General features: G+C 40.6%; 1 protein-coding gene across 1 annotated transcript in view; it reads right to left on the bottom strand.

Annotated features, from left to right (window-relative positions):
• The window catches only part of DCBLD1 (discoidin, CUB and LCCL domain containing 1), a 45,387-nt gene continuing 19,966 nt past the window's right edge, over positions 1 to 25,421 (bottom strand). Inside the window, exons 4-15 of the mRNA XM_012002351.1 lie at positions 24,091 to 24,163; positions 16,780 to 16,913; positions 11,811 to 11,851; positions 10,240 to 10,455; positions 9,693 to 9,817; positions 8,275 to 8,422; positions 8,063 to 8,170; positions 5,887 to 5,974; positions 4,523 to 4,572; positions 3,503 to 3,622; positions 568 to 1,187; positions 1 to 155 (exon numbers count right to left, since the gene is read on the bottom strand). Of these exons, the coding sequence (XP_011857741.1) occupies positions 670 to 1,187; positions 3,503 to 3,622; positions 4,523 to 4,572; positions 5,887 to 5,974; positions 8,063 to 8,170; positions 8,275 to 8,422; positions 9,693 to 9,817; positions 10,240 to 10,455; positions 11,811 to 11,851; positions 16,780 to 16,913; positions 24,091 to 24,163 (1,621 nt within the window). The 3' untranslated portion in view covers positions 1 to 155; positions 568 to 669. The remainder of the gene's footprint in view (positions 156 to 567; positions 1,188 to 3,502; positions 3,623 to 4,522; positions 4,573 to 5,886; positions 5,975 to 8,062; positions 8,171 to 8,274; positions 8,423 to 9,692; positions 9,818 to 10,239; positions 10,456 to 11,810; positions 11,852 to 16,779; positions 16,914 to 24,090; positions 24,164 to 25,421) is intronic.

The raw sequence follows: 25,421 nt of genomic DNA, 5'->3' as shown, positions 1-25,421 counted from the left end.
AGACTAAGGAAACGGGCAGCTGCTGAGGTGTTCCTTCTTTGCTTGTTTTTAAATCCACAGTCATAATTGCTAAATAAACAACCACCCTGGTGTGCTTTTCATGCTTCAAGTAATTCATTTCTTCCAGGAGAAGAATGTTAAAAATGCTTTTAGTACTAGTTATCAAAGGAGAGGAAATGACTCACAGTAACAAGAAGATTAGGTTTAAGCAGACCTGCTGCTAACACAGTATCAGATAATATACTGAAAAACATGAACACACTATTTATATACGTTTTGCAACAGCTGCATTTTGCCACTTAACCTCTGTGCAGAACTAAAATCTGATAGAGCAAACTTAAGTTACTTTTATTCTTGTTAAATACAACTCTGTACAGATTACACCTTTAACACCAAAGCAGCTCAGTATCACAGTCAGAGGAATGAAAAAGCCATCAGAAAATTTTCGTTTTTCTAGTCCAACAACACCCAACAGACGCACCCTAACGGTCAGCACGAAACCAGCTGTACAATTTTGTAAACAGTATGACAGGTTGTCTCTAGGATCCTACCGAATCTCACACACACACATACACACGCACACACACTCTGGGCCAGCAGGCTCCCTTTTTCCAGTGCCCTGCGACAGCCCGACGCTCAGTACCACAGCAGGCTTCTTTCACATTGTGTTCACAAAAGGGCAGTCATGGCCGTCTGGTTGAGGGGTGTGAGGCAGTCGCTGGGGGCAGAATAGCTGTCACTCGTCCCGGGATGCGTTGGGGGCTTCTGAGAGTCAGGGTGACCGCTTTCGGTGGCGAAGGCGCTGGCGGCTTTGGGCCGGTCGTAGCCCCTGTCCGCAGGCTGCACGCTCTGTGGCCTTTGATAGTCTCCGTTGTGGGCGGGGGAGAAGCCGCCCGAGGAGAGGGAGTGTTTGTGGCCCGGCTGGGGCCCGGGGACGCGGTAGCCGCTCTGCGCGGAGAAGGTGTGGGCGCGCAGCAGGTGCCGCTCCACGATGGGCGTGGCGTACTCGGGCTCCGGGGGCGCCAGGGGCAGCGCGTACTCATGGCGGCCGGCGCGCTGCGGGCAGTCATAGTGGCCGCCGGCGTCTGTGCCCGCCCCCGACTCCTCGGTGTCCGTGTCCATGGGCCGGAAGGTGGAGCCCTTCCTCGTGACTGTCCCGGTGCCAATCATGAGAGGCTGCTGGTAATCTGAAACCACAGGACAGATGGCACTTAGCAGGCACCGCACACGGGCCGGCCCTTCGGTGGCAGACGGGGATACTCTGCTTCAGGTTGTGGTGACTGACTCTCCCGCCGGGGGCCCTCAGGTGTCCCAGGCACTGCGGGAAAACCCTGATGTGAAAGCCATAGAAGTCACCCACAGGCAGTACACAACCGCACCGCTTGCTCAGGGAGCCTCACAGGGTCTTCTCAGAGATGGGGGCGATGACCATGTCCTGGGGCATGGAGAGATACTTCAGGGAGGAAGTGGCTCTGAAACTGGCTCTGGAGATGCTCTGGAGGTGGAAGTCACATAGTGTGGAAATGGAGAAAAGAACAGTACCAAGAATAGAGTTTGATATGGCCAGAGTATGAGGGACACAGAGTAGTTTGTTTAACAGGATATGAGGACCAAAGCAATAGGTCAGGGCCTAGTGGTGACAGTGAGGATGAAGCTAGGAGCTCACATTTATAGAGCTCCTACTCTGTGCCAGGCGCTACTCCAAGAGCAAAATGTTAATAATCTTCAAAAACATTCCCCGAGGTAAGGACTGTTACTCCATTTTACAAATGGGAAACCAAGGCAGGGAGAGACTAATTAACTTTTCCTAGGTCGCACAATGGGGTGATGGAGGAGGATTCGAACACACATTGTTAGCCACACCTTAGGGCATGGAAAAGCGTTGATTGTCTTGCTAGAAGTCTGGTTTAATTCTATGGGAAACGACAGACTGGCACTTTCAGAGGTAACTGTGGAGGTCGACTGAAGAAGAAAAGATCGAAAAGTGAGAGGTAAAAAAGCAAAGAGAAATGCACATAGAGGTCACAAACTAGAAAGAGGAAAGGTGACTCTTTGGGACAGGAATCAGGAGTTTGTTACCAATGAGAGGTGTGAGGAAAGAGGGGAGGCAAGGACCCTTTCCAGAGCGTAAGCCTGGATGAGGCTGGGATGTGCAGTCGAGAGGCCATTAGACAAGGAATGCACAGAGCATGTGTGCTGAGGGTTAGGAACAATGTTTCGATTGTGGGTGCTGAGAAACGGGTGACATCTGCAGGTGGAGGCATCCAGCAGGCTGCTGAGAATGATGGACTGGGGACTGAGAGGGAAGTCTGGGTGTGAGAAGCAGCATTGACAAGACATACATGGAAGGGCACTGCTGGAAGTTGGGGAGGGTGTGGGACTGTTTAGGGGAGAGACTGTGGTGAGTGGGGGTTAGACAGAACCTGTGTCATTCCACATTTAAGGAGCCTGAGAAGGACCATTCAGCAAGGAAGAAGGAGAGGCTGAATTAGAAGCTGAAGGAGAATGAAAGGAGTAAGAGTACAGAAAATAGGTTCTCACTTCATGTCCCTTCCAAGGAACAAGAGGATAGATTTTGGTTGCAGAGGATGCTCTCCTTGCCCACAAAGTGGCTCAACCAACACGCTGACAACTCCCAGTCAGATGTGCACATGCATCACCTGGGAGCTTCCGGTTCTATGGCCTCCCGTTCTAACAAGCCCCCAAGTGATGCCTGTACTGCAAGTCCTCAGGCTGCATGTGAGGAGGGAGAAGCCAGCAGCACAGTGCTACTCAGAGCATGCCCCACAGAGTCCTACATATCAGAGAACTGTTTTTAGCAGTGCCACAGAGACAGATGCAGAAATTGAGATTAAGTGTCAAGAAACTACTCTTAAGTTACTCTTTGTCACTCTTAATTTTATGTCTGTTTAATCTAATAAAAAATTACAGTTTTGTATTTTGTATGTCTTTAAAATTTCCTTTTTACTAGTATTTTATATTGCATTTTACAGTGTATTCATTCATGATAGAGTAGATATTTTTAAAAAAGACACAAAAAGCATTTCCCCATAGATAGTTTGGGAAGCTTGACTCTTGATGATGGCTTGTCAGGGACACTGAGGCTCTTCTCATACTGAGAGGGTTCCTTTATTTCCTATCTCACCTTCCTCAGGGCAGGAACTGTATTTAATTCCTCCTTCTAGTCCCTCTTTACCAGTGCCTTAATCAAAGCTTTGGTAACGAAAATAGATTCAGGGCTTCCAGATACTAGTGGTACATCAGGGCTATCACTCTGGATGTCACTATATCCCCTGCAGGTGAAGAGACTGGCTGAATAGGGCTTTTAAGTAATATCTCAGAGTCAGTTTGTAATTCTGTACAGAACGCAGAAAAGATACATTTCAGATTTATTGGACCCTATCTAAACAGAAAAGGATTTTGCTTTATTTCTCTCCTATCTCCCTCCCCCCTAAGCGGCACCTCCAATCTAACAGCACTGTTCTGGAAATATGACACTTACCTGCCATATCACTTGTGATGAGATCTAACTTTTGTGTCATTTCCTTCTCATTATCATAGCTGATGGTAAACTCAGCTGACTGATGTCTGGCAAAGGGATATTTAATCTGCTTCCAACAGTCTGGAATAAAGGTAACATGAAACAAATGAATATGTCAGAAATGTAATGCGCATCCTCCAGAACATGTTCCTTGATGAGTCAGAGGTCAGGCTGCCTCCTGACAGCTGACAGTGATAAATGCCCTCCTCAGGTGTGTGTGCTAAGAACAGCATGTCAAGGTCGTTAACCACAACAGCAAACACTATTCTAATCATGCTTTCCGCTGTGCCTTTAAAAGGTATTTTGCCCTCATTAGATCCCAGATTCTCCCTTCGTGAGATCATCTGGCTGTGGTCTCCCACAACCTGCACTGGCATGGCATCTGTGACACAGAGGAGACACTGCAGCTGGTGTTCAGACCCTGGGGAGATGGAGTCTCAAATGGTCCCTGAGCTTTCTCAGGGGTCCTGCCCCACTGCCTTCTCTCTCTGGACCATGGCTAACTCATTGCTTGGGTGCCTGTGTCTCAGAAAGTGAGAAAAAGACCAGGGAGGGCTGGTGTGCAGGATCATCTGAAACCTGCACACCAGCCCTGCCTGGTCTTTTTCTCACTTTCTCAGGGTGGAAAGTACAGCACAGGCCTGCAGATGCTAACAACACGGGCCTACTTCAGTTCACTGATAAGGCTTTTGCCGTACCTCCTTGGTGGCAGACAGTGTCGTGGCCTAAACTCTAGTGGCCAAGAAGAAAGGATGTTGACAAGTGATGGGGATGACATTGAACAAAAGTAAAGTGGCCATTAAAATAAAGAAACAGGACACAATAAATTCCTTCCTTATAGATATGCTACTTTAAAGGCTACAGGGCTTATGTCTTTTAACCAAATAAATGCAGGCCACTGGCCTCCTTATGCTTTCAATCAGCAGATCCTGTCCCTTCCTCAAAGACAGATAAAATTTTTAGATAGAGTTTTCAACCAACCTGTTTTCTGAGCCTCTGCTGATCCATATGGACTTCCTTTCTTCTTCTTCCTATCAAAACAGAAAGTCCTACTGAATATTTATAAGCCACTGCATCTTCCTCTTTCTCCCTATGTAACATGAGGATCATAATAGTACTTACCTCATAGGGTTGATGTGAGAATTAAATGAGATGGCAGCTGCCATGTGCTTTAGAAAATCATACAAATATGTAGAATTATCTATAAATTTATCTCATTTATAAGAAAGGTCACAAGATTTCACAAGAATATATACTAATCTTATTTTGCATATTAGAAATCGATGCCTTTAGTTTATGACTAGCTCATGCAGTGATCCTGAAGCAATTCCTCATGACCACATGGTCTCACTTCATCTCTACTATACTCCAGTCCAAACTGTGGGTGTCTTTAAAAGCATTTCATACAAGCACATTACACTAAGGCATGCTTTAGCTTATGAGTATCTACCTGAACCAGAGACTTTTGTACCTTCTCTCATGATGGCAGAAACTATTCTTCATTCTATTTGTACTAATATACACATTATAGATTCTGAAGTTGCTTAAAATATAAAAAGAGAAAACTTCAGAATACTTTCCATTTCTTTTTAGATCCAACAGCTAACATTTGTGAAAATAAACATGTATTTTAGGGTTCTGGAAGAGATTCAGAACTCATCTGGGTAAACTGTATTTCATACATAAGGAAACAGAGGCTTGGGGAGGCTGAGTTATTGGGCAGCTTGGTGATACCCCAAGCAGCCTATTTAATATTCCTTTTACTCTTCGGGGAGGAAAAGCACAGATGCTTTTAAAGCAATATGTCAATTTCAGGATACTTCAACAATACTCAAAGGTTAGGTCTTTACCAAAGGTCTCTAAATGACAAGAACTGCTTATAAAGTAATACATGGTGGGATGCGGTGGTTCATGCCTCAAATCCCAGTGCTTTGGGAGGCCGAGGTGGGAGGATCAAATGAGGTCAGAAGTTTGAGACCAGCCTGGGTGACAAAGCAAGATCCCATCTCTAGAAAACATAAAAAATTAGCTGGGCATAGTGGCACATGCCAGTAATCCTAGCTACTCAGGAGGTTGAGGCAGGGGGATTGCTTGAGCCCAGGAGTTTGAGTGATCTCACCACTGCACTCCAGCCTGGAAGACAGGGAGACCCTGTCTCTAAAAAAAGATTAATAAAGTAATACTTGATCATTTCTTTTATCTAACTTGTTTTTAAAATATAAGTTAACATTTTATTTTGAAACAAGTCATGCTGCTTTTGTACGTATGCATTTCTGAAGAATAAACATTTTGGTTTTTTGTTTGCATAATTAGAGAAGAAATTTAAATATGTAAAGTCACCATACTTTCGAAAGGCTGCAAAGATCCCCATTCCAGCAAATACCAGGACAACAAGGAGCACCAATGGAATAGCCACCGTTGTAATGTTTATTCCTAAAGAAGAGGGAAAGCCATCACGTTACAACATAAATGACCGACAACCACATTTCATGATCTAAAACTGAACATGGAATTGAAAGTCTTTAAGTATTTAATGCAGGGGGAAAATGAATACATGCTAGGCATTTACTGATATTGGAAAGCAAAAACAAAGGATTCAAAATCTTGGCTAAAGTTTGGGAAAATAAAATTTCTCCCCCAGCCCCCCAGAGACAGTTTCCAATGTTCCTCAGGGACTAACAGGTACACTGGGCTTGTTGCTTGGCCCATATTAAACTCCAAAAATCTGAAATGAGGGGGGAGTTTAACCAACACCCCCCCCACCCCTCAGGTGAGAACTATTTAAGACAGGTAAATGATTTCAGCACAGTGTGGAGCTCCTACTTTGGCTCAAGCAACCCATTTCCCCAGATGGCAGGCGGGTTTGGACCTGTACCATAACAGTAGCCTGGAAAACTGGGATCCTCGTAACAGAGCTCTGGGGCTGCGGACTGACAGGAAGTGCAGCCTGATGACCTCAAACAGCATTTCCACTATGTTGCATGAAACACCACGTCATGTTTTCCTATAGCTCTTTCTGCTCTAAAAAAAGGACACTTTGACAGCCCCCAAGGCAGGCCCCAAGTTTGTAGAAAATACACGAAGTAAAGGAAAAATATTTGCTCTTCATCTTTCTCTTCTGTGATCTCTGGGAAGAGGATAAAGGGATGCTTAGGAATGGAAAAATGCAATTCATGAAGAAGGGGAAGAGGGACTTAGATGAAAACAAAATTTGTGTATAAGTAACAGCAGTGTTATTATTATTTTTTTATTTTTTTATTTTTTTAGAGATGGCGTCTCACTCTGTCACCCAGGCTGGAGTGCAGTGGTGTGATCTCGGCTTGGGCAACCTCCGCCTTCTGGGTTCAAGCAATTCTCCTGCCTCAGCCTCCCGAGCAGCGGGGACTACAGGCGCATGCTGCCAAGCGCTGCTAATTTTTTGTATTTTATTAGAGACGGGGTTTCACTGTGTTGCCCAGGCTGGTCTTGAACTCCTGAGCTCAGGCAATCCGCCCGCCTCGGCCTCCCAAAGTGTGAGGATTACAGGCCTGAGCCACTGCGCCCAGCAGTGGTGTTATTTTTAAGAGTGAAAATTTGGGGAAAATCAAACAACTTCAGCATCCAACAGCAGGGAAATGGTCAAGTCAATAACGGTTTACCCATGTGAAAAATACTACAAAGAAACATTAATAACTGGGGTTTTCAACCTTCCAATAACATTGGAAAATGCTCATGACACAATGTTAAATGAAAAATATATGCTGCAGAACAGAATAATATGCTACCATTTTTGTCTTAAAGTTAGAAATATAAATATAGTTGACTGGAAACAGTGAGATTTGGTGATTATCTATGGATACTGATTTATGACTAAGTTTTGTTTTCTTATTTGTGTTTTTCTAATCTTTCCAAATCTCGTAAAATTGATATGCAAATTATTTTATATTCTGAAAAAATGTACTTTTAATGTTCATTATTTGAACAGATTATACACTTACATGTTCAAAATGCAAAAAGTATACAAAAGTATGGAATGGAATGTGTCCCTCCTACCTCTCTTCCTCCTTCACAGAAAGCTGCATTATGTTTCTTGACATTTTTCCAGAGACAACGGAATGAATATTTGTTCTTTATTTCTCCTTTTTGCAGAAAGGGTGGCGTGCTACTTAAGATAGTTCTGTATTTTGCTTATTTTTTTTTAAGTTGCCTCTACATCTCAGTGAGCTTTTTATATTACCAATACATTCTTTGTTTTGTGGCTGCAGAGTGTTCCATTGCATGAATGTGCTAACATTTTATTTTTCCACAAAATACGTACCTAGTGTTTGAAGGGCACATAAGTTCATTCCTAATCTTTTTCTATTTATAACACTGCAACGAAAACTGTAAACATACATCATTTTACAATATGTGCCAATACCACTGGATCATCCACCTCCAGCATTTATATGACAGAGAAAAATAAATTTTGTTGAAGTTACTGATATTGGGTGGGGTACTAGTTATGCTCCTTATGAAACCACAAAACAATCACTGCTCTACCTGGGGATGTTTCTTCTGAGGGGACGGGCCTTGTGATTGTCTCATCTTCTTTCTTACTTGAAACACTGGTGCTTTGACTTGTCTTGCGCCACACCAATGAATCATTACCTGAGAGAGGAGGGATGTTGGGAAAACCACATTAGTAACAAGGATAGGCAAAAAAAAAAATATGACCAAACTTGAGTAACTCACTGGCTTGCCCTGAGCCCTACCTTGTGTTATCTGGCAACCAATGAGCTCCACCTTCAAGGCTATCCTCTGGTGCCATGTCTGGGGGACAACACGCACATATCTGGCCACGATAGGAGGGATGAAATTGTTCTGCACTGGGTCCCGAAAGTTAGAGTTACCCTGAAACACCTATAGAAGGAAGTTATTTTTACCTTAAGATTCTATTAGTTAGTTTTTAAACGTTTATCATCCCACTTATACTTGGTTATATGAAACCAAGGCAAGAATTCTATGTCTGTTGCATTTTTCTAGACACTGTCGATATTGAAGATACGAGGCTTTGTAAACAAGGGCCAATTTATCTAACTAAGATCATGCTGCTCATCTGTTTAGTGATTTAAATTTCATTTTGGATAAAGAAGCTAAAATTGCCTTGTTGTATTATTTGACCTTAATATTTCTACATTTAGCTGGTGCTACAGACAAGCAACCTCAAGAGTGCAAGGCTTCAGCTCTCTCACTTTTGCTGTTTCCTTCCAAATTCTCATTGCCACTAACAGGATCCCAAGACAAATGTCCAACTCAAATATCCACCATGCTTATACTGAAGCAGCCATTTCACATTGCCAATTATCATTTCCCAAGAAAATCACAAGTATTTCATTCCTGAAGTGGAAAAGAATTAAATCACAAATCTCTCAAGGTTTTTATTGACACATTTGTTATTCTTGCATGCCAAGAAAGCACCATCTTTTTTTTTTTTTTTTTTGAGATGGGATCTTGCTCTTGTCGCCCAGGCTGGAGTGCAATGGTGCAATATCGGCTCACTGCAACCTTCGCCTCCCAGGTTCAAATGATTCTCCTACCTCAGCCTCCCAAGTAGCTGGGATTACAGGCGCCAGCCACCACGTCTGGCTAATTTTTGTATTTTTAGTAGAGACAGGGTTTCACCACGTTGGCCAGGCTGGTCTCGAATTCCTGACCTCAGGTGATCCCCTTGCCTTGACCTCCCAAAGTGCTGAGATTATAAGTGTGAGCCAGCGTGACCAGCCCATCATCATTTTAAACATTTTATTTTATTTTAGAGACAGTATCTTACTCTGTTGCCCAGGCTGTAGTGCAATAGCACAATCATTATTCACTGTAATCTTGAACTCCTGGGCTCAAGTGTTCTTCCTGCCTCAGCCTTCCAAGTATGTAGGACTACAAGTGTGCACCACCACATTTGAGTAATTAAAAAAAAATTTTTTGTAGTGGTGGGATCTTGCTATGTTGCCCAGGATGGTCTCAAATGATCCTCCTGCCTTGGTCTCCCAAAGCTTGGGGATTACAGGCATGAACCACCACGCCTGGTCTCACTGTCTTTTATTAATGAGATATTTAATGTAAACACACTGATGAAAATATATAGAGGCCTGTTCTCCTACTCAGTTCTCTTGCCTCCAGGGTTACTTCTTACCTTTTCTTCATTATTCACAATTCCTTTATAGGTCTTCCACTTGGAATTATTGTTTTTGAAGTTCATCACAAAACTCTTAACATAAAAGTTGAAATTCGACTGTGTAGATCCTGTGGTCCTAATTCCTTGTAAGAAAATAGTATTTACAGGCTATTTTTAAAAGTTTGTTAAATATAACATGTATTATAATTTCAAGTTTCATTTTTTTCTCCCTCATTTGAAACCGCAAATCATCTCACAGGCCAACTTATATTAGTTGCATTTAAAAATCTGTTCACAGATTAATGTTTTCACACTGACAATATACCATATAAAGGTTTCACCACTGAAAAAAAAATCTCTCTCTAATCCATATATCCATATTTACCACTTGCATACAGGCTCTTTTCACAGAAAGAATGTAAAGATTTGTTACATTTTCAAATATTTCAAGAACTTGGAGGTAGGCAGAGAGGCACCTATGTACACAATAAGCGTATTTTCAACTGCAAGCCATTTACAGTCAGGAAACTACCCCTGCACTTTGCACTTGTGTTACTTTCTGCACCTGTTATTTTCTTTTTCTCCCCCAAATCGATCTCCAGCCACTCTCGTGGTTTGTGGTTGCTGCTACTGTCGCCCGAAGCCCATGATGGGCCCTGGTCCTGAAGTCGGGCTTGGCCAGGAGACCAGTGAACTTGGTCTCCACTCTCATTGACCGACTGCCATGAGGAAGAAGCTCTGATTTGCCCGTCAGGATCCAAACTCAAGGATCTGCTGCAACCTGGAAAAAAGAGTACAGTAAGATATTTGAGATACAGACATAAAATAACAGCAAAAAAAAAGTAGTACCCCATCTCACCTAGAAATATTCAACTGGTTGACTTTTATTCTGACATGGAATCAAGTGTTTAATTACCAGCTTTTAAATGTTCCAGACTTGCATTTCACTCATTTGTTCTACCATGCCTTGAAGCTGTTACTGCTTTTCTTTTTAATAGACCTCCAAGTCACATCCTTTGTAAGTGACACCTCTTCATCCCCACTGTCGATTTTATTTTCTAACCTTCTAAATTCATCCTGATTTCAACGAAGTGCAATCTGTGTTAAAGGTTTAAAATGCTGTGTTCCTTCTCACTTTAAAATATTTAGAATCAGAGGGGAACCCCATTTTTTCCACGTACTTGAAAAGCAGATGTGTCTAAGTCCTCTGAAGATCAGTAAGTTGTACCCAATATTCATCCAAAGGACCTTAACTATACCATGCCCAATATGCCAATGTGAAGTCAGCAAATAAAGGCAAACAAGAAATATTCGTAGTGTCTTCCTTGAAATGGTTTATGCTGAGAGAGAATATTTATGTAGAATACATTTCATGATGGAGAAGCTAAAAAGCCTTTATTCTGTATACTCATTTTCAGTAACTTTATTCAAAATAGTAACAAACCAAATTGCAATATTTGAAAGCTGTTTCTCTTAAAATCTAAGATAAAGGGATTTATCTTAAAATAAATACTTCACTTTTTACTATTTTTGGCAAAAGTTTGAGAGAGAGTTTAGATTACAAAGAAACATATTTTCTGCTTAATATTAATTAGGCTTATTGTCCTGTGGATGGTTAAGTCAAGATTTGGTGTGGGTGGCTGAAGGAAGAGGATTGCTTAAGCCCAGGAGTTTGAGACCAGCCTGGGCAACATAATGAGACTCTGCTTCAAAAAAAAAAAAAAAAAAAAAAACACCTTTTAAAGTATATAATCTGAAGGGTATGGAGGAATAAACTACTACTGATACTACTGAAGACTTTTAAAATATCAAATTCTTTTTTTTGTTTTGAGACGGAGTCTCGCTTTGTCACCCAGGCTGGAGTGCAGTGGCGCGATCTCGGCTCACTGCAAGCTCCGTCTCCTGGGTTCATGCCATTCTCCTGCCTCAGCCTCCTGAGTACCTGGGACTACAGACGCCCGCCACCACGCCCACTAATTTTTTGAATTTTTAGCAGAGATGGGGTTTCACCATGTTAGCCAGGATGGTCTCGATCTCCTGATCTCGTGATCCGCCTGCCTCGGCCTCCCAAAGTGCTGGGATTACAGGTGTGAGCCACCGAAAATATCAAATTCTTAAGGAAAACATGATCCTTACCATTGGAGGTAAACAGAAATCGCTTGTCTGACAGGGAACCACTGAAACAATAAAGACAAACATGAGAAGGTGAGTTGCTTACCTAGATCTTAGTGACTAATATAGCTGCATCCCAGAGCTTTCCCACCTGTGCTTCCTCACATGATCCTCACAACACCCCTGCAAACCTACTGGTATTATCTTCATCATCAGTATTTTATAGAACGAGAAACTTAGACCCACAGAAGGTAAGCAACTTTCCTAAATTCATACAGGTGACAAGGGGCTAGACTCTGAGATGCTGCTTTTGAATCAGAATCCTGTGCTATTTCCACCATGCTGAATTTGTGGGAAAGGAATGTGTAGATACACAGTCTCAGGAATAACCTTACATCTCAATTAATTAATGCAAGATGATGAAGACAGAAAGGATTACTGTCCTGAAATCTCCCTTTGTTTCAGCAGTCACCTTAGAGTGTCCCACTCATTTCCATCTGCCTTCCCCACAGATCTCTTGACTCTCATTGAGGATCTTGTTTCAGCAGTGTTACTCTGGGACAGTCTCTGCCCTGTCTCTCTCTCTCCACAGCCACACTCCTACCTACTGTAGCAACCAGCACCAAGCCTTGAACCAGCTCCTGCTCCTGGATGACAAGGAACAGCTGGAGAAAACACACAGCATGTCAGTGAGCTGGCCTCACTGCCGCTTCTGTCACTATCACATGAGAAATGATCGCATCAGCCTCATTCTGCAGTTGTCTCCTTCAGAGCAGAAGAGATTCCTAAGGCCACAGGAATGTCCTTATCTACCTTTGAAGACCAGATCAACCTTTAAAATAATCCCTCACAAAGTCAGTGGTATGAAAAATACATAGAACAAATGGAAAATCTGGAGGCCTCAACATTAGCTTTATGCGCACAGTATTAGATACTAGAGGTAAACACCGAAAGGTAGATGCCCCGGTTGTGTCCAACTTTTTACAACTATTTTACAATCTCAGAGTGCTGCTTATTATTTTAAATATTTAATTCTGAATTAGAGATGGGAATAATGGACACAGAGAGTACTAAAACATGAAATCCACAAAGAATCCAAAAGTACTCTGGCCAAGAGTATAAGTACCTTCCCGTCAAAAGCTCTTTTTAGAAGTAATGGGTAGTGAAACTCTCTAGAATAGATTTTTTCTTTCACATTGTCTATGCTTGGCAGACTCCATAAACCCTGGTATTCCACATATAGGTTCTTCTATAATCTCTGCACTGAATATAATGCAGGCACCTATCATTACTTACATGAGAAAACTCAGACCCACACGGGTCCTGGGACTTGCCTAAGTTCACGGTTAGCAAAAAAGCTTGGATGAGAACTCAACTCTCCTGACACGTAGAGAAAGGCGCTAATCATATTAAAATTGTATTAAGATTTATGTAGAACCTCTTTTTTGTCTCTTTTTCCATTTTCTCTAATGTTCCTGCGCTGTTAAATTTGAAATGTGGCTCAAATAAGCCTAAATAATGCTGCGACAACCCTAAGAAACTAAGCTCACTCCCATTGCCATGAAATATTAGCTTTGTTGTTGACCAAAAAGTATGGAAAGGATAACTCTGGAGTTAATCCTGAGAAGAAACCAGGAGAAGCTCTGCTTCTAACAGCTCTCTGCCTGGCTTTCCTCTGTTATCAACTGGAAAATGTTTTTCCATTTAATTCCACTGAATGAATTAAATACAGACCACTTAAAGAACTCTATAGGTTACTAGGCCTATTCTTTTAAAAATAAAAACACCCTAGGGAGGTTAGGGTTCTGAAGCATTCACACATTAGAGTGAATGAATTCAATCAGATTACAGGAGTAAGGAGCCTTCCCAGAGGGCTACAGAAGCATCAAGAATCATCTGATGGAAACAGAAAGAAGGTTTTTGCTTCTGATGGTTAGCACCATCGTCCCCTGTATGAGTCAGTCCCTCTTCCTGAAACCATTCTGGTCTCTTCAAATCAAGGAAATGACCTGACGGGAGATGAATCCCAGAAGAGCCCTGGATATTTACTTTAGGGACTCCTTCCTCAGCTGCAATACTTCCTTCTCTGGTTTTTCCTGAATGCCAAACAATCATGTGTGGGAACATAAGTTCAATGACCGCATGTACAGTGTTTCCCCAAGAGCAAAACACCACAGATAAAAACAACTGCTCCCTGAAGATTTCAACTCTAAATGAGTGGAAGAGGCTGTGTGAACATACAGTTAACTATTTGCTCAGTGCAAAAAGTCAGTGCAAAATCACAGATCTGGAAATAAGAAGAGAGCTTGATATGATGCTGAACTTTCTATACTCCTCCCAAAATAAAAATCAGACAATTAGTACAAATAACTATAAGGAATATGAAGCAAAACCTTTTCTAATTCATTAATGGTTTAGATTTCTGTACTCTGCTTTTTGCATGGAAGTTTAACTTCAAATTATATAAAATATATAAAATTATATAAATTATGTATGTAAAATTATATAATTATATATTATAAAATATATAATATACACTTTTCAAATTATATAAAATATTATATATGTATGTATTAAGTCTAGTCGACGTAGCAGAAGTTAACTGAGAACATAAAGTCTAATTTATTCAATAGTTTTAATAATGCTTGTTCAAAAGTAAGATAAAATCCAAGTTAAACTTTTTGTTATCCTGTTTTCCTACAAAAAGAGCATTCAAATGTATACAAATACAGACAAATGATTCCAAAAAACAGATTGAAAGCCAAAGGGTAGTTCTTTGTTCCTGTCTGGAGGTGGTAGCACCTAACAAATTCAGGCTAGAGCCTGTTATCTTCCTGAAGTAGCACCCTTGTATCAACAGAAGAAACCATCAAAAAACATAAAAAAGAATACATCCTCAAAAGTCAAGGTCAAGTTGGCATTTAAAGATTTACTGTGCATAAGTGATCACTTTTACTATAAATCAGGGTGTACATTTTAAAATAAATTTTAATGTTCTGAGAAGTATGTGGCAAATATTTGTGAAAAATGTTACATATATGTGAGTATATATGTATCATTTTATTCATTTGAGTAAAGATTTTAGTTTCTAATAGCATACTGTTACTAAACTTTTGGATCTTAAACCTTGGCACAAATTTAGAGACTTATTTGTCTTTGAATGTTCAGGTAATATGAAAAGAACACTTTGTGTCCTCTCATAGCTAAAAATCTGTCCAGAAGGGGAAAGTAAATGGGAGGGTCATGGTAGGCAGAGAACACAAATACTGTGAGGTAAGCCTGCATGTCCAAGTGCCCGGCATGCACCGCTGTCCTTGGTGGATGGAAGTCTTTTGTGGATTACGTACAGTACTACTTGCATTGCTTGTGAAACAGTTATGTTGGAACATCTTCTGTAGTTACCCCCACCCTGACCCTGAACTCAGAATTGCCAGTGAGAGGCTCTGCCTTTTCTCCATAGACACCCACTAGCCAGCCTCCTGGCCGCGAGCATGGTGTGCCAATGGCACCATGCTAACCACCACCCCTCTCTAACATTGCTCCTCAGTCTTGACCCTACCCCTATAATCCCCCTAAGCATTGTTCCTGCCTTCCATCAAACACGAGACTCACCTTCTTCGTGAAGATGACCTAACCACCTCTCCCCTAACTTCAGTTACTGCTTCCAAATGCCACTGCCTATGAGCATGAGCCAAAAATCCCAATCACAAAATGGGTGTTAGGCCCAAAGTTTATATGTGAGTTCATAAGTTGGTTCTGCAGAACTTAAGACACATTTTCCAATAAAAGCAATGTCACAACTTGTGGTCAGGATACCTATTTGATCTATGACATTGCTAACTATAATACATTTAAATAAAAAGTAGGAGGGGGAAGGAAAACACTACTGTACAATTATCAAAATAACATCAGAGTCACCGTATCTATGCTGACTAACTTGAGAACCTATCCAAGATAAGATGGCCCACCATCCATTGTGAAAATGGAACAGTAAAATATGACCATGTTCTTTCTGATGCATGAGGGGGCTAGGACAAAATAGCAGGGGCGGGGGAGGACATCATACAGATTAATGAGTGATAGAATATATAGGTCCTGACATTTTTTCCCTGACTGATGGATCCCAAAACGCCTAAAACCTCTGTCTTGTGCCTTATTCTTGGAACCCAGGCCATGTGAAAACCTGTCCAAGAAACAGAGCTGCAGAAGGCAGAAGGAGAGAATGAGAGAGAGAAATACAGTGGTTCAAGGAGCACTTTTCCCTCACTAGGTTTCCACTCTGGGAGTGTCTCCCACTTGGCCATTCTGAGCTGCCTGTTTATATGTGTGGATGTCTGGACCACAAGGCAGGCTGACACTGAGCTTTACACAGCTCTAGTTGTACACTTTCTAGTGGCTGAGGAAATCTGAAAATATGAAAAGCTTAAGTTGAACCATTTAAAGCACTTAACACATTTCTTTTTTTCTCATGAAGCTAAAAGAGCATAGGATAAAAACAAATGAAGAATATAACGTTAACAAAGGCCATCTTTTTAAACAGTGTTAACAAAGGCCACCCTTTTTCACTTCCCAAACTCATCACTGAACGACTGTCTCTAGGAGTCTTCCGGGGAGCTCAGTGTTCTGTAAGGGTTTCAGCTGATGATAATATTGGAGACAACCAGTAATTTACTGAAGTTGTAAAAACTCAAAAAGGATTAAGCCTTTATATTCTCCCACAAAAGCACCCGAGAGTAAAAACACTCCTCTGCCCCAGGGCTTCAGAGTGTGCCATTTTAATTTACATGTCAGCATAACCAGTGAGCTTTCTGATTGCTACATTTATCATCCATGCAGAGGCCAGAAATGCTGCTCTAAGCACTCATGCATATTTTTCCAGTTGACAAACCCTTGCTATCACATCCCTGCTGTCTTTTCAAAGTTGTGAGCTGATTAATTATCCTTCAGGGTTACCTTCTACTCAGAACAAACGGTACTGAAAAAAAGTACTTACTCCCTCGAAAGCACACCATTGGCCAGAATCCCTTCATATCGACTGATCCCTTTGCGCTGAAGCACACTGATCTGGCCACCCAGTTCATCAGCAATTATTCCTGCATGGATGGCAGCTTTGCACAATAAAGAGGTCTGAAACACAGCAACATTATTATGCAGAACTTAAAAGAACACAGTTAAAATATAGTTGGCGTTTTCTATTTTGTTTCTGTGGTAATTTATAGCAGTGGCCCCAATGAATAAAGCCTGCCAATGGCCATGTGGAGTGGTCACCTCCCTCACTGACTCTGGGCCATGTGGCTTACTTTGTTCTGCTGCAGATAACAGGGCCTAGCCAACCGCTACACATGTGACTGAAGCCACCTTAGACTCTCGAGCCCCAGTTAATCTGCCATATGATGGTAGCCACAAGAGCGATTCCAGGCTAAGGGAGCTTACTAATCCAATTCAGTGTGGGTGGAGCCCAAATTACTCACCCTCAAACTCATCAGCAAATAAAATAGCTGCTACTTCAAGCCACTACATTTTGGAGTGGCCTGTTAAGCAGAAATTGATAACAGATCCAGTTTCTTATACTTAGGCTATTAGACACACATGCCAAGTTATCATTTATGAAGCTGAACTTTCAATTCCACATATTCATTTTTAAATTAATTTAGAGATTTATCAAGGTACCAAAACGACAATGGTAATGACAGCCACAGAACATTAAATGGAACAGAAAGCTTAACGAAGTTCCTAGAGGGATGATGAGCAACTCAGGGCTGACAGCCTCCATCTCACTTCCTGAATCCCCTCAGGAGGCATCAAAAAGCCAGTGCCAGCTCAGCCCTGCGATGTTCAGTATGAGGTGTCAGCAGGCTGCTGGCTGTTCTGACAGATGCAGCAGGAGCAGCAGACTGGCTCTGCTTTACAGGCGGTTGTGGGATTGGAATCAGCTCTGTCAGGAACTGGGGCTACAGAAATGACTAGAACTTTCTATGGGGTGCCCAGGCCTGTCGGTCCCCAAGCAAAGACCTCTGTGGAAGGGTGAAAGGCACTCAGACCCAGGAGTGAGGGGATAAGAAACATAATTTCCTAAATAAACCTTAGCTATGTTCCACTTCTTCATGAGTATTAATGCCAACATAGAAAAGCAGCTCATGAAATTGTGTCTCAATAACTGGACTCAAGAATTTCTCTTTTTGTTAATGACAATGCTGCTTACCTTATTTACAATGGAAAAGTTCCCTTAGACTTAAGTTACAATACTATGAGGACTAATGAGACAAATCATATTTTGCAATGAATATATTTGCAATAAAGTTGAGAACTTTGTGATCATCAATTTAGAGAGTTCCTATTTCCCAAACTACATTAGGTTTGGCAAAGTGAGTCAGTTTTGCAATAACTGCTATCATAACAAAAGAGAGGAAAGATTTCACGATAGAAAAAAAAAGAAAAAAACATGAGAATGCCTATGCAAATACTACCCTCCCTAATTTTGGAGGAAAAAAATAATTAAAATTAGAAGAGAAAAAGATGTACTCTTTAATAAGAATGCAGCTTGCATTGTTATCTTTCCTGAATTTTCTGTATATTTTTCCTGAATTTTCTTTCATTAAAAAGCTTTCTTATCATCAGTTTGGACTCCTGGGTCCAAACAAAATGGAGGAGCCAACTGAAAAGGAAAAGTCCAGAATTTAAATTTAGCAATTTATCTTGTCATCCTGGCTTTGCCTCTAACTCCACAAGGTATATGCAAGTCATTCCACTGCTCCTGACCTGGCTTCTCATTCCTCTGGACAACGACAAGCCTAGACTGGATGCTCTCTAGTGCATGGGTCTCCAACCCCCCGGGCTGTGGACTGGTACTGGTCAGTGGCCTGTTAGAAAACCGGGCCACACAGCAGGAGGTGAGTGGTGGGCGAACACACATTAGAGCCTGAGCTCTACCTCCTGTCAGATCAGCAAATGCATTAGATTCTTACAGGGGTGCAAATCCTACTGAGAACTGTGCATGTGAGGAAATCTAGGTTCTGCGCTTCTTATGAGAATCTAATTCCTGGTAATCTGAGGTGGAACACTTTCATCCTGAAACCATCCCCCACCCAGTCTGTGGAAAAACTATCTTTCACAAAAGTAGTCCCTGTTGCCAAAAAGATGGGGGACTGCTGGTCTAGTGTCTTTTCTGAAGGTCTGTCACTTTGTGACTCTAAAGGGTACCCAGTGCACCTTTTATAGGACCCATGCAGGCCTGTCTTCCTTGCTAAACCCCAGAATGAAAACCGAATTGGTTCAGTGGTCTGCTGGGCAGCTATTCCCACTGTCCTTGGGATCACTGGTCTTCATCCTAGGAACCCTGACTATAGAGAGCTCTCAATGTACTTAGAATGTTCCAGAGCCTCCTTGGCTATAAGAGGACAGGTTCGCAGGCCAACGAGCAACAGGATCTAACAGCATCATTGGCCAACAAATATTCTCCTTTCTCCCAGTACCCAGTATTGAAGGAATTCAATGGTGTATACCCTTTTTATAAAAATTTTATTTAATTGCAGCTATGGCTTTCCATAACAGGTTGCTGCAAAAGTAATTGTGATTTTTTGCCATTTCTTTTAATATTAATTGTAGGCTATAGGATACATCTCCAAAAGACTAACCATCAAGTTTCACTATCATATTATTATGATAAAATTACCAGCATTTTCCAGGATTATTTTCTTCAAAACAGTCACTCCCTCATCCATGCAACTTAAAGAAAATTGATGTTTATTTAAGTTGCCACATTTTTGGTATTGAATTTTTTCATTTTTATTTTTTGAGACAGAGTCTCGCTCTGTCACCCAGGCTGGAGTGCAGTGGCGCGATCTCGGCTCACTGCGCACTCCACCTCCTGGGTGCACGTCATTCTCCTGCCTTAGTCTCCCAAGTAGCTGGGACTACAGGGGTCCGCCACCATGCCCAGTTAATTTTTTGTATTTTTAGTAGAGACAGGTTTCACCGTGTTAACCAGGATGGTCTCGATCTCCTGACCTTGTGATCCACCTGCCTCGGCCTCCCAAAGTGCTGGGATTACAGGCGTGAGCCACCGCGCCTGGCTGGTATTGATTTTTAAAATTCACATTTATTGAACCTGGCTTTTGAAAATTCCCTTTTGAAGAGATGGTACAATTTATGTCTTTATTTTTTAGCTATTTTGAAGTCTAAGTCTCACTGAAATGTAAATATTGGAAAGTCGTATTACCTAGCCTATGTACACGGGTACATATTACCTAGCATGTGTACTTAGCCTATGTACATTCTGCTCTGTAGAGCAGACCGTCTCTACAACCAGCTGGGCAGAATTTGCTGGAAAAAGAAAAATAAATAATTTATATTTTATTAAATTACACAACCAAAAAATATTAAACTGTACTTAAAGTTTTAAAGTATTTTCTGCCCTCCATATAATATCTTGCTTTAATGGCAAATTAGAAACCTGATTTGTGAAAATACAGATTGATCTACAATGTTCATCTGAAGGCAACTTTTACACAATAATTCTTTGTTTTATATAAGGATTCACCATAAAGTCTATTAAACAATAAGCTTCCTGGCTGGGCACAGTAGCTCACGCCTGTAATCCCAGCACTTTGGGAGGCCAAGGCAGGTGGATATGAGGTCAGGAGATCGAGACCATCCTGGGTAACACGGTGAAACCCTGTCTCTACTAAAAATACAAAAAATTAGCCGGGCATGGTGGCAGGCGCCTATAGTCCCAGCTACTCAGGAGGCTGAGGCAGGAGAATGGCGTGAACCCAGGAGGTGGAACTTGCAGTGAGCCAAGATCACACCACTGCACTCCAGCCTGGGCGACAGAGCTAGACTCCGTCTCAAAAAACAAACAAACAAACAAACAAAAAATACAACGAGCTTCCCTAATGAATTTTACTTGATACTAAGACGTTCAGCTATCCCTGACAAATGGTTTTAATTAGTAAATTATCTTAAACAAAATATACTTAAACAGAATAATGTAAATGTAATAATTCTTTAGGAAAGGGAATGCAATGGCCAGCTGAAGAGAATACCTGCATGGCTCAGGCAATTGGAGGTGGATGGCATCATCTACAATAAACATCTCTGAAGCTCACTAAGCCATAAATGATGGCCAAATAGATCAGTGTGAACTAAGGCTAAACAACTTTCAAGCAACTATCAAATCATCCCAGCATTTTCTTAACTCTTCCTTTAGGAAAAATCAACTTGTATTAAAATAGTGTTGACAATGTTTTAAAAGGAAGTGTAACAAAAAAGTAAACATTTTAGATTGCATTTAATAAAACATGAACCAAAACCAGTAAGGTAGAATAAAGCACACGTGTAAAAATGTTGGTGGAATGGTAGCAAAATGTTAAATTATCAAATATATGCCTCTTTCCATAATATGAATTATTTCTGTGCTGTTATAGTTCTAATTACCGTATCAATAATGTTTTCTTCATAAAACGTGCATTCTTTATAGAGATGTTGGAAACAATAAAAAAAAAAATTCACCCATATTGTCACTACCCAGAGATAATCACTTGCCATTATAATGTATTTCCTTCTGGCTTTTTCTGGGTGTGTACAAGAGGCCCAGTTTCTCCCCTTCTCCTCCTAAACTGCAGCGCACTACATGTTTACTGTCTATTTTACAGTACTTCTTGAACATTCTGGGGAGAGGAGAATTGCTGAAACAAATTAATTAAGTGATGTGTTCTGCTTAAAAACAGATGGTTTAGTTAGCAGGCTGGGGAGAAGGTGCCAAAAGAAAAACTGTTCTGGGGGCAGGTGAGGCAGATATTAAGAGAAGCCCATATTCCTTCACTGGCATTGGAAACATACACCAATTTGGATGCCTAAATTTGTCAGTAGGAGACAGAACTACCTAATCTCAAAAATTCAAAAAGGCCTTTAAAGTTTCCCCCTCACACCTCCTGACAGACCACCCCTGTCTGTCTCTACTCCACAGCAGCCTTCCCACACAAAGACAGTGTATCCCTGACAAATGGTTTTAACATCTACACCTGACATTTCCAGTGACTAGGAAATCACTGTTTCTCGAGACAGCCTATCCCATTTTGCATTGTTCAATTATTCCTTATATGCAGCTGAAATTGGCATCCCTATAACTTTTATCCATTGATTCCAGTTCTGTCTTTTGGAGTAACACAGAATAAGCCAATACCTTTTCTACAATAGCTCTGTAAGACAATATATTCTTCCCTGAGACAGGGTACCTACTTCTTCAATAGCTCCTCTAGTTATTTATTTTACATATTCTGTTATCCTGACCTACAGGATATGCTTTGATGTTGCAAAATTCTTCCGAAAAGACTTGCTACAACTGAATACATTTCCCAAGATGAAGGCACTGTGGAGGCAGACTCCAAGATAACCCCCATTGATCCCCACTCCCTGTATCCCATCTTGTGGGATTCCTCTGAATCCCCCTGAGTGTGGATGGGAGCTGAGATTTTCTTCTAAGTCTATAAGAATATGGCAAAAGTGAGGGGATACCACTCCCATGATAACATCATATAAGAGTGTAATCTATCTTGCTAGGAGATGCCTTTGCTCAAAGACTCTCCCTTGTTTGCTTTGAGGATGCAAGTGGCCACGTTGGGAAGGTCTACATGGCAAGAACTGAGGATGGCCTCCAGGCAAAATCCAGGAAGAAACCGAGGCCCTCAATCCAATAATCCACAAGTAACTGAATGCTGTCAACACCACATGAGCTTAGAAGCAGATCCTTCCCCAGTTGAGCCTCCAATGAGATTGCAGCCCCAGCTGACACATTTGTTGCACCCTTCTAAGACCCTGAAGCAGAGAACCCAGCTAAACCATGTCCAGTCTCCTAACCCACAGAAAATGAGATAATAAATATGTGCCACTTTAAGCCTCTAAGTTTATGGTAATATTATTATGCAGCAATAAGTATATAATACATCCATGACACTGACATATACAAAAAGGCACTAATCCGAATTCTTCGAAGAGAGTAGCTTTCGAAACACAAAATTTCCTTCCAGATAAAATCATTCTAAAAGCAAACAGTGCAAAATCAGTTAGTGAGTCAAATAGGAAACCTGTTTGCCAGCACTTAAGGATCATGTACTCCCATCTACCATGCAGGAAATCATTTACCTGTTACGCTAAAAAATATAGCTCTGTCAAGAGGTAAGATAAACATCCACAGTAAGAAAAAACTATGCTATTTCTCTTACTGTACATAATTCTTACATTTCTTGCATAGAACAGGAAAATAATAAATAAAACTTTCTTTTGCTGGGAAAAAAATGTCAACTTTTTATTTCTCTTAATTCCCTGTAGTCACTTAAGAATCGTTTGAGCCAAGTAAACCTTCAAACTGAAATAGTGTAAAACATTTTAAGAGTCAATTTGTAGGTCAAATAAGTATTCTGTGTCAATCTTGTAAATAAAAATATGGAAAAGTGGAACTAAAGGCAAAGTAACAACAAAATCTGCTGTTCCCAGGATCAGAATATGCTAAAAGAGAAAATTACAATCAAACTTTTCCCCCACACCACAGAGGATTTATCAATCACCTGGAACAAGTAGATAAAGGTTATTTTCCCACAGGCATAAAAATACACGTTAATAACTTTAAGAACAGTTTCACAACAATAGGTTTTTGCTATAGATTTCTAATAACTTAAGGCACTTCTCAAAAGCTAGGCTATAAACCCAACTACTTCAAATAGCAATGTAAATTTTTAAACAAATCAGATACTAGATTTCCAGAACAGAAATCTGTAAATAGAAACAAGTGGAGGATTATGTATCTGAGATAGGACATGCAGGAACAATGTATTACTACATAACCCAGGCAGTCTTCCTGGACATAAGAACTTGGTTTGCAAAGAGAGAGGGGAATAAGAGCAGGGTGGATGGCTTCATTGGCCTCAGACACAATGTCACTATTCTATGATGTGAATATTCATGTCCTTTGCTCTATTACAGGAACCAGTTGGAATGTTAAAGAAATAAACCATAACAAAAAGGATGCAAATCCATAACCTCTTACAAAAAGTGGATGGGATAATACTCTCAGATGGTAAAGGTTTGTTTTTCATTTCATTTATAATAAGCTTAGCTGGAAATGCTAGAAATAGGAATGAATGCATGGGTAACCCTGGTTTTTATACTTATTTCATTTATTCTCAGAGAAGAGAGACTCATGCATCTATCTAGAGTTTGTTTTTGACTTTACTCAGTAATTAATTTACACAGAGTAAAGCACTTACTCCTTTTAATTCATTCTCTGCCATTACCCTCAATTACTTACATCTCTATATCCATCTACCATATTCCCAGAAATGTCTCCTGCTACGTCTCTACAACCAGCTGGGCAGAATTTGCTGGAAAAAGAAAAATAAATAATTTATATTTTATTAAATTACACAACCAAAAAATATTAACCTGTACTTAAAGTTTTAAAGTACTTTCTGCCCTCCATATAATATCTTGCATTAATGGCAAATTAGAAACCTGATTTGTGAAAATACAGATTGATCTACAATGTTGATCTGAAGGCAACTTTTACACAATAATTTCTTGTTTTATATAAGGATTCATCATAAAGTCTATTAAACAATGAGCTTCCCTAATGCATTTTACTTGATTCTAAGACGTCCAACAAATATTTTTCAGAAACAGAAACATTTCTAAACATTATATATAGTATAATCTTGTTTCTATGAGAAATGTTTAAAATATGTAACAATTTTGTTTTCTATGGATAAAAAAGACAAAGAAGAATATCCCTAGATTCTCTCTGGCAGTAAGATTGTGAGGAGCTTTCACTTTCCATGTTATATATACTGTAATATTGCCATTATATTAGTACAGTCTGATAGAAATATAATGGGAGCCACACACACAAATTTAAATATTCAAGTAGTCATATTTTTAAAAAGTAAAAAGAAACGTGCAAAATTAATAATATATTCTATTTAATCCAGCATGTTCAAATTTTATCATTTCTACATGTAATAAACAGAAATAAACACCAGTAAGATATTTTCTCTTTTTTTGATTTAACTTCCAAAATCTGGGGTGCATTTTATACAACACACCTCAATTTGCACTCACCACAGTTCAAGAGTTCATTAGCTACCCGTGGCTAGTGGCTACCACATTAGATGGTCTGGTCCACATTAGTTATGAAATACTTTTGCAATCAGAAAAAAAGTATATATTTTAAAATTAGGATTCCAAGGCTGGTGCACTGGCCCACGCCTGTAATCTCAGCACTTGGGGAGGCCAAGGCGGGTGGATAACCTGAGGTCAGGAGTTCAAGACCAGACTGGCCAACATGGTGAAACCCCGTTTCTACTAAAAATACAGAAAAACTAGCCAGTGTGGTGGCAGATGCTTGTAATCCCAGCTGCTTGGGAGGCTGAGGCAGAAGAATCACTTGAACCTGGGAGGCGGACTTTGCAGTGAGACCAGATCACACCACTGTACTCTAGCCTGGGGACCAAGAGCAAAACTCTGCCTCAAAAAAAAAAAAAAAAAAAAAAAATTAGGATTCAATTTACTTAACAGTCATTTTTCAAGAAACTTTCCAGAAATATGTCATAGCATGTGGTGCAGCCGAAGGGTGTCAGTGCTAGG

This window comes from Mandrillus leucophaeus, unplaced genomic scaffold, assembly GCF_000951045.1.
Source record: "Mandrillus leucophaeus isolate KB7577 unplaced genomic scaffold, Mleu.le_1.0 Scaffold683, whole genome shotgun sequence".
Taxonomy (NCBI): domain Eukaryota; kingdom Metazoa; phylum Chordata; class Mammalia; order Primates; family Cercopithecidae; genus Mandrillus; species Mandrillus leucophaeus.
The sequence above is the reverse complement of the archived record's forward strand: the minus strand, read 5'-3'. Positions and strand labels throughout refer to the sequence as shown.